This window comes from Euleptes europaea, chromosome 13 (genome assembly GCF_029931775.1).
Source record: "Euleptes europaea isolate rEulEur1 chromosome 13, rEulEur1.hap1, whole genome shotgun sequence".
Classification (NCBI taxonomy): Eukaryota; Metazoa; Chordata; class Lepidosauria; order Squamata; family Sphaerodactylidae; genus Euleptes; species Euleptes europaea.
Genome location: NC_079324.1, coordinates 59,502,165 through 59,514,971, shown reverse-complemented (window position 1 = coordinate 59,514,971; position 12,807 = coordinate 59,502,165). Strand labels below are relative to the sequence as shown.

At 50.0% G+C, this 12,807-nt stretch overlaps 1 protein-coding gene across 1 annotated transcript in view; it reads right to left on the bottom strand.

The window, feature by feature from the left end:
• The window catches only part of NCOR2 (nuclear receptor corepressor 2), a 242,578-nt gene that overhangs the window by 193,521 nt on the left and 36,250 nt on the right, over nucleotides 1-12,807 (bottom strand). The window contains exons 4-5 of the mRNA XM_056859087.1: nucleotides 11,105-11,284; nucleotides 5,028-5,141 (exon numbers count right to left, since the gene is read on the bottom strand). Coding sequence (XP_056715065.1) covers nucleotides 5,028-5,141; nucleotides 11,105-11,284 — 294 coding nt within the window. The remainder of the gene's footprint in view (nucleotides 1-5,027; nucleotides 5,142-11,104; nucleotides 11,285-12,807) is intronic.

Genomic DNA, 12,807 nt, shown 5'->3' with positions numbered 1-12,807 from the left:
GGGCATCTTGGCCATCTTCTGGGCGTGGAGTAGGGGTCACTGGGGTGTGTGTGGGGGGAAGCAGCTGTGAATTTCCTGCATTGTGAAGGGGGCTGGACTAGATGACCCTGGTGGTCCCTTCCAACTCTATGATTCTAGATGGAAAAACAAAACTTCAGGGGAGAAACTGTGTGCCGCTGCTGAAGAGCAAGAGATTCTTGATCGTTCCCCTTGGGAGGAAGCGCATGCTGCCGAGCCAAGGGGTCGCTGTGTTCTCTCTGGATGCAGCATCCAAAACTGCAAGCAGCGGCATGCTCGACCTCCATATGAATGCGCGGCTTATCCTGCCTCTCTGGTCGGGCCAGCCCTGACTAGGGGCCCCGGGAGAGCCACTGCCTGCCAGCCAGCCCTGAGCTAGATGGGCTGACTTTGTGACAGTTGGGTATTGGTGGCGGAAAAGGCCATCAAGTCGAAGCCAACTCATGGCGACCCCAATAGGTTTGCAAGGCAAGGGACGAACAGAGGTGGTCTGCCATTTGCCTGCCTCTGCGTCACAACCTTGGGCTTCCTCCCATCCAAGTATTAACGAGGGCTGACCCTGCTTAGCTTCCGAGACCTGACGAGATCAGGCTAGGCCGGGCCATCCAAGTCAGGGCAGATCAGGTATCGGGTCATGGAAAACTACTAAAACTTTTGCCCGTGGCTGATAGGGAGTAAAAACCAGGGCCTGAGCTCATTCCTGGCACAAGGCTATTCTTTTACAAGTGGCGTCTGGATTTGGTAGGGGGGGGTTAATGTAATGGATGCCTTCTAGGACAAGGTGTTAGGACAGGTGTATCTGTTCCCATTTCTTTTCCACCCCTCAACTTTTATTACTGAATTTTGAACCCTGCCATTCTAAGGAGTTCAGGAGAACCTCCAGAAGTGTCCCAGTTTATCTTCACAACTGCCCTTATTGTGAGATCTTAACGCGAGAGAGTGTGAGCTGCCCAAGGCCACTACAGTGGACTTAAGAACATTTAAACAAGCCCTGCAGGATCAGACCAAGGCCCATTAAGCCCAGCAGTCTGTTCACCCAGTGGCCAACCAGGTGCCTCTAGGAAGCCCACAAACAAGGCAACTGCAGCAGCACCGTCCTGCCTGTGTTCCACAGCACCTAAGATAATAGGAATACTCCTTCGATCCTGGAGAGAATAGGTATGCCTCATGACCAGTATCCATTTTGACTAGTAGCCATGGATAACCCTCTCCTCCATGAATATGTCTACTCTCCTCTTAAACACTTCCAAGTTGGCAGCCAGCACCACATCCTGGGGGAAGGAGTTCCACAACCGAACTATGCGTCACGTGAAGAAAGTCTTCCTTTTGTCTGTTTTCAATCTCTCGCCCTCCAGCTTCAGCAGATGACCCCCACCTTCTGGTATTATGAGAGTAGGAGAAAAGCTTCTCCCTGTTCACTCTCTCCATACCACACATACTTTTATGCTTAGGGAGGGATTGGAACCCAGGGCTGTATGGCTCCCAGTCCGACATCCTGTCTGCTACAGCAGCTGGATGAAAACAGACAATGCAAAGTATTGTGAACTGTCCTAGTTAGCAGGGACTTTGTGTTCCAGAAAGCCTCCCCTGGGGGGTGGGGAGGGATACGGTGACTGAATCTCTTCTTCAACGATTAAACAATTTGAAAGCACTTTATTTTTAAAGCAAATCCCCAGCCTTCTTGTGACGGCAAAAGAGTTACAAGCACAGACTGCAAAGTTGCGTAGATTCCAGCACATTATATCACTTGCTTTGGTATGTCGTGGTGTTTTTTCCCCAAATTGTTATTTAAAATGGATTAACTGCTGGAGAGTTTGGTGGGGTGGTCCATCGGCCACAAACTGCTTTTTAAAGATCTTTTGATAACACTTTCACAATCAACTTGTGCGGCTTCCGTGTAACCTGGTTGGACCAGAGCCAATGGGTTGAAATTATATCCAAAGAGTTTCAATCTAAACATTAGGAAGAACTTTCTAACAGTTAGAGCGGATCCTCAGTGGAACAGGCTTCCTCGGGAGGTGGTGGGCTCTCCTTCCCTGGAGGTTTTTAAGCAGAGGCTAGATGGCCATCTGTCAGCAATGTTGATTCTGTGACCTTAGGCAGATCATGAGAGGGAGGGCATCTTGGCCATCTTCTGGGCATGGAGTAGGGGTCACTGGGGGTGTGGGGGAGAGGTAGTTGTGAATTTCCTGCACTGTGCAGGGGGTTGGACTAGATGACCCTGGTGGTCCCTTCCAACTCTATGATTCTATTATTCTATTTCAAGTGTAATTTTGTGGAAAGACCATGCAAATAGACCCTTTTGGTTTTTTTCTTTCTTTCTTTCTTTTGCTCTCTGGAACGGATTTGAAATATACACTGCAGCAAGTATTTAAAAATATATATGCAAGACTTAAGCCCTACAAGGGGCCGGGGCAGGGAAGAACCGCTTAGAGTTTCCATTTTTTTGGCATAATGCCGTGTGTGTATTTATAGACAGCCAGCAATGCCCTTTCGGAGAGACAAACGCTGAGACAGAAAGCAAATTAAAATTTAATCTTATTGATTTCTACAGACACGGTCCCCAGAGCCGGAGAGGCATAGCTGCCTCCTTCCACCGACTGAGCCGCATCACAGGGAGTTTTTCCCCCCTGAAAAACAACAGACAGCCGTGCACCAAAGGGACGCCGACAGCTCCTCCGCCCACCGGCCGCCTCTCCCCTACCCATTCCCCCTCCGCTGGAGACACCAGGGAGAGAGACTTGACGGATCCGGAGCCTTACGACGGTACACCTTAATTGCTTGTTTCAAGCGTCTTGTCTTTTCGTGACACAGCCCACGACGCTCAGAAAGGGAAAAGCTGCAGCGGGTGTCCTCGCCTGAACTCTCCCTCTCCAGCAAGAGAGAGACAGAGAGAGGAGGAGGGAGAGAGAGAGCACAGCATAGAGGAAAAGACAGAGAGAGAGAGAAGGGAAACGATGAGGTCACCTCTCAGAAAGGAAGCTGACAGCCCCTTGCTCAGATCTGAGAAGTGCTGCAGTCGCTGGGGACGGATGGAAAACCAGGCAGTCCCCAAAGAGATACAGAATCATAGAATCGTAGAGTTGGAAGGGACCACCGGGGTCATCTAGTCCAACCCCCTGCACAATGCAGGAAATTCACACCTCCCCCACAACCCTAACTGACCCCTACTCCATGCCCAGAAGATGAACACATGAACACATGAAGCTGCCTCATACTGAATCAGACCCTTGGTCCATCAAAGTCAGTATAGTCTGCTCAGACCGGCAGCAGCTCTACAGGGTCTCAGGCAGAGGTCTTTCACATCACCTACTTGCCTAGTCCCTTTTAGCTGGAGATGCCGTGGATTGAACCTGGGACCTTCTGCATGCCAAACTGATGCTCTACCACTAAGCCACAGCCCAACCCATGGGTCTCCAGGGTCTCATGCAAAGGTCTTTCACATCACCTACTTGCCTAGTCCCTTTAACTGGAGATGCCAGGGATTGAACCTGGGACCTTCTCATTGCCAAGCAGATGCTCTACCACTGAGCCACGGCCCCTCCCAAATGATGGCCAAGGTGCCCTCCTTCTCATCATCTGCCTAAGGTCATAGAATCAGCATTGCTGACAAATGGCCATCTAGACTCTGCTTAAAAACCTGCAGGGAAGGAGAGCCCACCACCTCCCGAGGAAGCCAGTTCCACTGAGGAATCCCTCTGACTGTTAGAAAGTTCTTCCTAATGTTTAGGAAGACACCATTCCATCTCCGGTAAACTTGGCCATCAGTGGCACGACCAAATTTGACTCTGTTGAGTTATGGTGACCCTGCAGGGTTTGCGAGGCGAGACACAACCAGAGGTGCTTTGCCAGTGCCTGCCTCTGCATAACAACCCAGGACTTCCTTGGTGGTCTCCCATCCAAATCTTAACCATGGCCAACCCTGCTCAGCTTCCAAGATCCGATGAGATCGAGCTAGCCAGGGCCATCCAAATCAGCGCTGATTAATGGTGGTGGACAGTGCCATCAAGTCCCACCTGACTTATGGTGACTCCGTAGGGTTTTCAAGGCAAGAGATGAACAGAGGTGGTTTTGCCATTGCCTGCCTCTGCATAGCAATCCTGGAATTCCCTGGGGGTCTCCCATCCAAATACTAACCAGGGCCAACCCGGCTCAGCCATCAAGGTCAAAGTAATAATTAAGTACCCTCAAGTCACAACTGACTTACAGGGACCCCATAGGGTTTTCAAGGCAAGAGATGAACAGAGGTGGTTTTGCCTTTGCTTGCCTCTGCATAGCAATCCTGGAATTCCCTGGTGGTCTCCCATCCAAATACTAACTAGGGCCAACCCTGCTTAGCTTCTGAGATTTGATGAGATTGGGTAGCCTTGGCCATCAAGACCTAAGCAACAATTAAGTACCCTCAAGTCACAACTGACTTACGGGGACCCCATAGGGTTTTCAAGGCAAGGGACGTTCAGAGGTGGTTTGCCATTGCCTGCCTCTGCATGGCAACCCTGAACTTCCTTGGTGGCCTCCAATCCAAATACTAACCAGGGCCGACCTGGCTTAGCTTCTGAGATCTTAACGCCATCCAGGTCAAGGCAAGAGACATTCAGAGGTGGCTTGCCATCGCCTGCCTCTGCATAGCAGCCCCGGACTTCCTTGGTGGTCAACCATCCAAGTACCAACCAGGACTGACCCTGCTTAGCTTCCAAGATCAGGCTAGCCTGGGCCATCCATCCATCTGTCAAGAGATATCAGAAGGCTGGGTGCTTTATGCCACCATGCTGCCCCCACCCCACGTCAACAAAATGTAAGTCAATGATGGAAAACAGCAAACGCTGCAGAATAATTTATGCAGAAACTTGTGCAGATCTGCTTGACACTGATGGCAGAATCAGGTTGCGGAATTCACTTTCCCCCCAGAGCGCAGAACAAGGATCTTTTGTCCTCTGCCAACTTCCCCATTTTTCCAGCCCGGAGGACACACAAGCGGGGCCAACCTCTCCAAGGCCAGGCAGTCTTACCCGGTTCTCGTCGTAGATGATCTGGACCAGGCTGCGGTGCTTGGACTCGATTGGCGGCGGTGAGATCGGCTTCTCCGGCTCCAGGGGCTTCGCTGCTTCCTCCTCCAGCTGTTGCTGCGTTCAGAAAACCAGAAAGAGGGAAGCCTCAGCAAATGCAGAAGTCTGTGTCAAACCTTCACATTGCTTGAGCAACCGGCTGCAGGTCCCCTGCGTTCCCCTCCCCCCAGTGATTTACAGGAACACAGCAGTACATAACCCCTGCACAAACAGGTCTCCCAGGTAGCAACGCCCTGACATTCTCAGTAGGACAGGCTTCCACGGAAGGTGGTGGGCTCTCCTTTCCTGGCGGTTTTTAAGCAGAGGCTAGATGGCCACCTGTCAGCAAGGCTGATTCTATGACAGAGAATGAGAGGGCAGATCTTGGCTCTGATTCTATAAGCAGAGAATGAGAGGGCAGATCTTGGCCATCTTCTGGGCATGGAGTAGGGGTCACTGGGGTGTGGGGGGAGGTAGTTGTGAATTTCCTACATTGTGTAGGGGGTTGGACTAGATGACGCTGGTGGTCCCTGCCAACTCTATGATTCAAAGCCATCTAGAAACGCCCTAACTTAAAACTAAAATCCTCAAGACACATTAGAGCTGCAGAATAGCCTTTACGCTAAACCCCTTGCCTTCAATTCCCATTTGGCTTTTGTTTTTGTCATGAGAAGAGCAAGTTTCTAGCCCACATGGTTCTGAAAAACAGAATGGGAAGCCTCAGCTTTGCCAGCTTGAGAGCCAGCGTGGTGTAGTGATTAAGAGCAGTGGATTGGAGCGGTGGACTCTGATCTGGAGAACCAGGTTTGATTCCCCACTCCTCCACAAGAGTGGCGGAGGCTAATCTGGTGAACGCGGGTTGGGCCCCGCATTCTGGCATTATGAGAGAAGGAGAAAATCTTCTCCCTGTCCACTCTCTCCATACCAGGCATCATTTTATAGACCTCTATCATATCTCCCCTTAACCACCTTCTTTCCAAGCTAAACAGCCCTAAGCGTTTTAACTGTTCCTCACAGGGCAGTTGCTGTAGCCCCCTGATCATTTTGGCTGCTCTTTTCTGCACCTTCTCAAGCTCTGCAATAACCATTTTTTAGGTGTGGCAACCCTAAAAAGGATGGGGAGCCCCAACAACAACAGGAAGTCGGAGCAGAGCTGGACATGACGGAAGATGCTTGGCTGCTGCCTAAAAGCAGAAGCCCCGCGTCTCCTCCCCCCTCTTTTTCTCCCCAGCAATTTGAGGCAAAACAAAACGTGTCAATGAAGTCACTACGCTCTCCAAGTTTCATCACTTCATTTCACCGGCTGACGGGGAGCAGGAAATCTCAGGAGCGCAACGGACGTGACATCATTCATTTTATTTTATTCGCGGTTGCCAAGGAAGAGAGACGGTATCAGGCAGGGCTGCTGATTTCGCCGGCAGTCACGCGCGTCTCACTGCCTTAGTTGAACCAGCCAGTCCCTAAGGACTGGAGTCAAAGGCACAGCCGATCGGGTCGCAGAGCTGATGGATTTTCTACGTGAGGCTGGGAAGATGGCAGATATTCTCCGGATTCCCTTTAGAGGGCCGGCTGGCTTGTTTGTGCTTAATTGCCTTCCGATCACCCAGGAGATTTCTTGTCTTTTCAGACAATAAAATCCGCGGTCTCGTTTTGATTCCCAAAACCAGCTTGCTGGTTCGTTTTCCCCTAAGAGCCAGCAGCAGAAGTATCTCCTTCTGACAGAGAGGAATCCTGACCTCAGTATTTTTTATTTTATTTATTTTTCAATATTTGTAGTCCACCCTCCCCAGCAGGCTGGCTCAGGGCAGATAACATCATATTATAACTTCGGAACTGTATAATAATAATAAAACTATCAATAAAATCAAGCATTAAAACCAAACATTAAAACACTAATCACAAATGGCGTATAAACCCACATCTGGCCAGCCTACAGCCTCTGTTGGGATTTGCAGCAAATGTGAAAAACACACACCAAAAAGTAACATAAATCATAGAATCATAGAGTTGGAAGGGATCACCAGGGTCATCTAGTCCACCTCCCCACACACACTCGCAGTGACCCCTACTCCACGCACAGAAGATGGCCAAGATGCCCTCCCTCTCATGAGCTGCCTAAGGTCATAGAATCAGCATTGCTGACAGATGGCCATCTAACCTCTGCTTAAAAACCTCCAGGGAAGGAGAGCTTACCACCTCCCGAGGAAGCCTGTTCCATTGAGGAACCGCTCTAACTGTTAGAAAGTTCTTCCTGATGTCTAGACGGAAACTCTTTTGATTTTATTTCAACCCGTTGGTTCTGGTCCGACCATCTGGGGCAACAGAAAAAAACTAGGCACCAACTTCTATATGACAGCCCTTCAAGTACTTGAAGATGGTTATCATATCACCACTCAGTCTTCTCTGCAGTCTAATCATACCCAGCTCCTTCAACCTTTCCTCATAGGACTTGGACTCCAGACCCCTCACCATCTTTGTTGCCCTCCTCTGGATACGTTCCAGCTTGTCTACAGCCTTTTTAAACTGCAGTGTCCCAAACTGGACACAATACTCTAGGTGAGGTCTAACCAGAGCAGAGTAGGTGCAGAACTGGGGGGGGGGGGGACAAAGCCAAAGGCTGAGGTCCCTCAATTTCTTGGATTTCATGATTTTCTTGGTTCAGGCCTAGAGGCCTATGAATTTTGTGCTGTTGGGATTTTAGAACAGTAAAATAAGTTACATTTTGAAAGCTGCTTCTGGGGAGAGAGCCAGATAGGCATCCAGCTGCTACTCGTTAAAGCCTCCTCTCCCCCTTTTGGAATGCAAGGCCATGCATTGTCATGGTAACTAATCGGTCAGCCATCATGACGACATCCAGGTGCAGGGAGTTCTGCAGGCTTCATCACCTGAATACGTCAATTAGTGAGTCAGCATTCTGACCAAACAATTAATTAGCCACTAAATTACTTTCGCTTTCTCATTGGCTCTTGAGCTCATGCCATTGAGAATACGAAGATAAAGGCAGATCAGTCCTGAGCCAAATTATGCTCGTTGGGGGCACAGCAAGAGGGCTGTGCAGGCGGCATCAAAACCCATTTTGAATTTTGGTCCTAAGGGGAAACTCTGGTCAATTTGACCTGCTTGGAGAAACTTTGGACAATTTGTGAAACTCTTGAATGCTGGAAGCATCTTTGGAAGTTGGTAACTATAAACCTCATGCAAGAAATCTTTGCCAATCCTTTTGAATCAAAAAGGCTTTTGAATGTATTAGTTAGCTATGCTAAATGGTTTATTATTTTATTGCCTATCACTTCATGAAACCCTTTTTCTTTCCTGTAAACCAGCATAAATCTTATAAATAAATTGTTAGCCTTTAAATGGATTGTGTTCTTTTGACTTTGGGATTCCAAGCCTAAATCCAAGTGCCTTCTATGTGTTTTGACCATGCTATAATTGTGCAAACTCTTTTGGGAAGTGTGAACAGGCCTGGCTAGGTCTCAGCCTGGCAGGAAAAGTGTCACACTGAATTTAAAGCTTGACAGGGGTTACTCTGGACCCTTGCCTGGAGGCTTAACTTTTGGTCCAGAGTTGGTGGCAGCTACTCATTGAACCTGGGGTGGAAGCCCGGAGTTTAATGTTTTGCTTTTTGGGAAACTTTTGACCACCCTAATACCTAACCAAAGCAGCCCAGCTGGTGGAGGCTGGCTGGAGCTCTTTGACACCCCCCACCCCCGCCGCCCATCACAGGCTGCGACGGATTCTGGCCCGCCTTCCATCTTTGGAAGTCCCAAGGCAGGCTCTGCTTGAACAGTCTCTGTCTACAAATGTGTTTCATTATTTCTTGGAGGCTGCCCAAAGAAAGGGAGGTGGAAAATGCAGATGAGAGACGAGGCTCCTGAACACCACGTCTCTTCCATACTGCAGTAAGCAAAAGGGCATTGTCTGCTTGGGATTTATCGATCGCTCGGAGCCTCGGGAGCCCGAGATGGCCAAACTGTTCTTGGGCATCAGGTCCTCGGTGCTGTGTGTATTTTCTCTTGTGACTAACCCATGATCCGTCTGCCAAACTAGGTGGCACGAGGAAAGCGTTTGCCAAGAGCAGAGAGGGAGAGGGACTTCAGGGGAGGATTCACACCTGGTATACACCTGCACTGTCAACAGACGTACACCTGGACTTCTGGGCTGGAAACTAACTCTCTAGGAGTGCAGGGGCTCCATTCTGATAGAAATCATTGCACACAGCAAGAGCCAGTGTGGTGTAGTGGTTAAGAGCGGTGGCTTGGAAATCCTGAGGGGCAGGTTCATCTCACCACCTAACAAGTGTCTCCAGCAGCATGGCTTCGCTTTATCCCACGTAAGTAAACAGCTCGGCTTTTTCTCCCTCTCCTGAAATAATACAACTAGGGGTCACCCGGTGAAGTTGATACAGCACAGAATAAAGAACACATGAAGCTGCCTTACACTGAGTCAGACCCTTGGTCCATCTAAGTCAGTGTTGTCTACTCAGACCAACAGCGGCTCTCCAGGGTCTCAGGCAGAGGTCTTTCACATCACCTACTTGCCTGGTCCCTTTAACTGGAGATTGAACCTGGGACCTTCGGCATACCAAACAGAGGCTCTACCACTGAGCCATAGCCCCTCCCCTGAAGAAGAAGAGTTGGTTTCTATATGTCGGCTTTCTCTACCTTTTTTAAGGAGTCTCAAAGTGGCTTACAATTGCAGACCTTTCCTCTCCCCACAACAGGCACCTTGTGAGGTAAGCTAGGCAGAGAGCAGAGAGAACTGCGACTAGCCCAAGGTCATCCAGCTGGCTTCATGTGAAGGAGCGGGGAACCCAACCCGACCTCCACATTAGAGTTCACCGCTCATGCGAAGGAGTGGGGAATCACACCCCATTCTCCAGATTAGAGTCCACTGCTCTTAACCACCACACCACACTTTTTTCACACGTCGTGTAATTGGCTCGCGGAACTCCTTGCTGCAGGTTGCCATGACAGCCAATGAATACAAGCAGTGGGGGAAAGGAGGCTGCCCTGCTCGTCGGTTTCTCAGAGGCATCTAATTAGCCACTGTGGAAAAGCAGGCGGTCTCCCTGGTACGCACCACAAGAGAAGGCGGGGTTTAAATGTTTTAATAAATAAATAAAATGAACGATCCAGCAGGGCTCTTTTCACGTTCTTCACCCAGAGAAAGTTCAACCTGCTTACCCCCCCTCCTCGCCCCCAGCATGATGAGCCAGCGTGGTGTAGTGGTTAAGAGCAGTGGTTTGGAGCGGTGGACTCTGATTTGGAGAACCGGGTTCGATTCCCCACTCCTCCACATTCGTGGGGGATGCTAATCTGGTGAACTGGGTTGGTTTCCCCACTCCTACACATGAAGCCAACTGGGTGACCTTGGGATAGTCACAATTCTCTCAAAACTCTCTCAGCCCCACCTACCTCACAGGGTGTCTGTGGTGGGGAGCGGAAGGTGATTGTAAGCCTCTTTGATTCTTCCTTAAGTGGTAGAGAAAGTCAACATATAAAAACCAATCCTTCTTCCTCTTCTTCTAAATAAATCAAGGGAAAGTTAATCTTTGCCCTCCCCTTCCCACCGCCGCCAGCCAACCCCCCCCACGTTGTTCCAGATGTTGCAGCCACTCTGTTGTGCCTGGCAATGCCGCTGCTTCTCAAATCTCTCCTCTTTTCACAGCCTAAGCCCTCTGGATGCCTCGGTGATAGACGGCAACAGGAAGCAGGTGCTGAGGATTAATTAAACCCGCTCCGTTTACGGGGCGGAGGCAGTATCTTACCACCCGCACAGAGAACAGCTTGACTCTCGCCCACTATGAGGCATCTGTTCCCTCCCCAAAAAACTTAACCCTCTAAAATGTACGCTTTGGGGGATGTCGCTACATTCAAAACATTAACTTTGGTAACCACCGGGCAGGCCTGCCCTGCCGGGCCAAGCATTTCATCCCTAGCAGAGGTCCTGTGTTGAAGCCGAGCCGAGCTGAAGGTTCGGCTGTAACCTGAATGGCGTGTCGGAGGCTGCAAGAAAACGTTTCCCTGGGAGGACGTTACCTGTTTCTTTTTCAGCTTGGAAATCTGCTGTTCGACCATGGTGATTTCGCGATCGACCCGGTCCATGTTCTGGATCAGCTCCTCCTTGGACAGCCGCGAGGGTAAGAGATCCAGCTCGGAGTCGGGATGGGCAGGGCTGACAGGAGAAACCGGTTCCAGCTTTCCAGTTATCCCTCGATCCTGCAAAGAAGAGAGGCAGAGGAGGAAAGGGGAGAAAGGCAAAGATGAGAAGAGGTTCTTGTATCACGGTTACTGCTCTCCTCTCAGGGAGAGCTGCGGCTCAGCGGAAAATCTTTCCTTGCAGGAAGGCCAAGGTCCGATCCCGGCATCTCAGGTTGAAGTAGACAATATTTTTTAAAATGCACGTGCGCACACACCTCTTAAAAAGAAGAGCTGGTTTTTATATGCTGACTTTCTCCAACACTTAAGGAAGAACCAAACCGGCTTACAATCACCTTCCCTTCCCCTCCCCACAACAGACATCCTGTGAGGTAGGTGGGGCTGAGAGAGCTCTAAGAAAGCTGTGACTAGCCCAGGGTCACCCAGCTGGCTTCGTGTGGAGGAGTGGGGAAACAAATCCAGTTCACCAGATTAATGTCCACCACTCATGTGGAGGAGTGGGGAATCGAACCCGGTTCTCCAGATCAGAGTCCACCACTCCAAACCACTGCTCTTAACCGCTACACCACGCTGGCTCTCAAGGCAACGTACAAATCCAACACAATTCTGTACATATACACAACAAAAAGAAACTGGCATCAATATCATATAACCAAGCAGCAATCAAAAACCCTTATTAATCACTAAACACCCTCCGAAGTAAGAATGCCTTACTTTGTCCCATAGAAGACTCACTGGGAAGGGGTGTGGTGTACATTTTCTAGCAACCTCTTCCAAAACAAAGGAAAAGAAAAGCTCAGGGATATACTGAAGACGACAGCCAGTGGTTGGAGTACTGCATTATGATCTGGGAGACGCAGGTTCAAATCCCCAGCCTGCCATGTATGTCAAATGGTACCTTTGAGGCAGCCATTCTTTCAGCCTAGCCTCCCTCACAGGGTTGTTGTTTTGAGGATAAAACGGAGGGGAGGGAGAACGATGCTGTAAGCTGACTCGGGTTCCCCTTTGGGAGAAAAGCAGAACATGAAAATCTAAACAAACAGATGTGCAAAGAACCTGAATGGAGGACACATCTAGGAGGAGTCGTAGCGGCAACAGCGGCCAGCACAAAAGGTTCACATGTGGACAGACGGTTCTTCCAAGTGCGCCCGTCACGTAATCCTTGAACTCAGCACCCTAAATTAACCAAAACTGAACTATAGGGACCAATGGTCTGACTTGGTACAAGGCAGCTTCATATACTCTTCCACCCAACCCCCACATTCCCAAGGACGCCGTTGGGAAACCGCGACCCTCGACGTCCCACACATGTTGATGCGGCCGCCGCCACGCATGGCCACCATTAAGCTTCCGGTCGCAAAGGCCCTTCTGGAGAGGGTGGGCGGCTCAGCTGCAACCTTAAACCACTGGCGACTCAACGCAGCGGTCACTCGAGCAACCGCTAAGCACAAAGAGGCCCCCTGCCAAGTAAGCAACCTTAATTACAGGCTCCCTCCCCGACTAACTGGAAGGGGACACAAGGCGGCCGTTGTTTGGCGGGGCCAACCGGCATTCCGCCTCCCCAACCACCTACCGGGAGATTC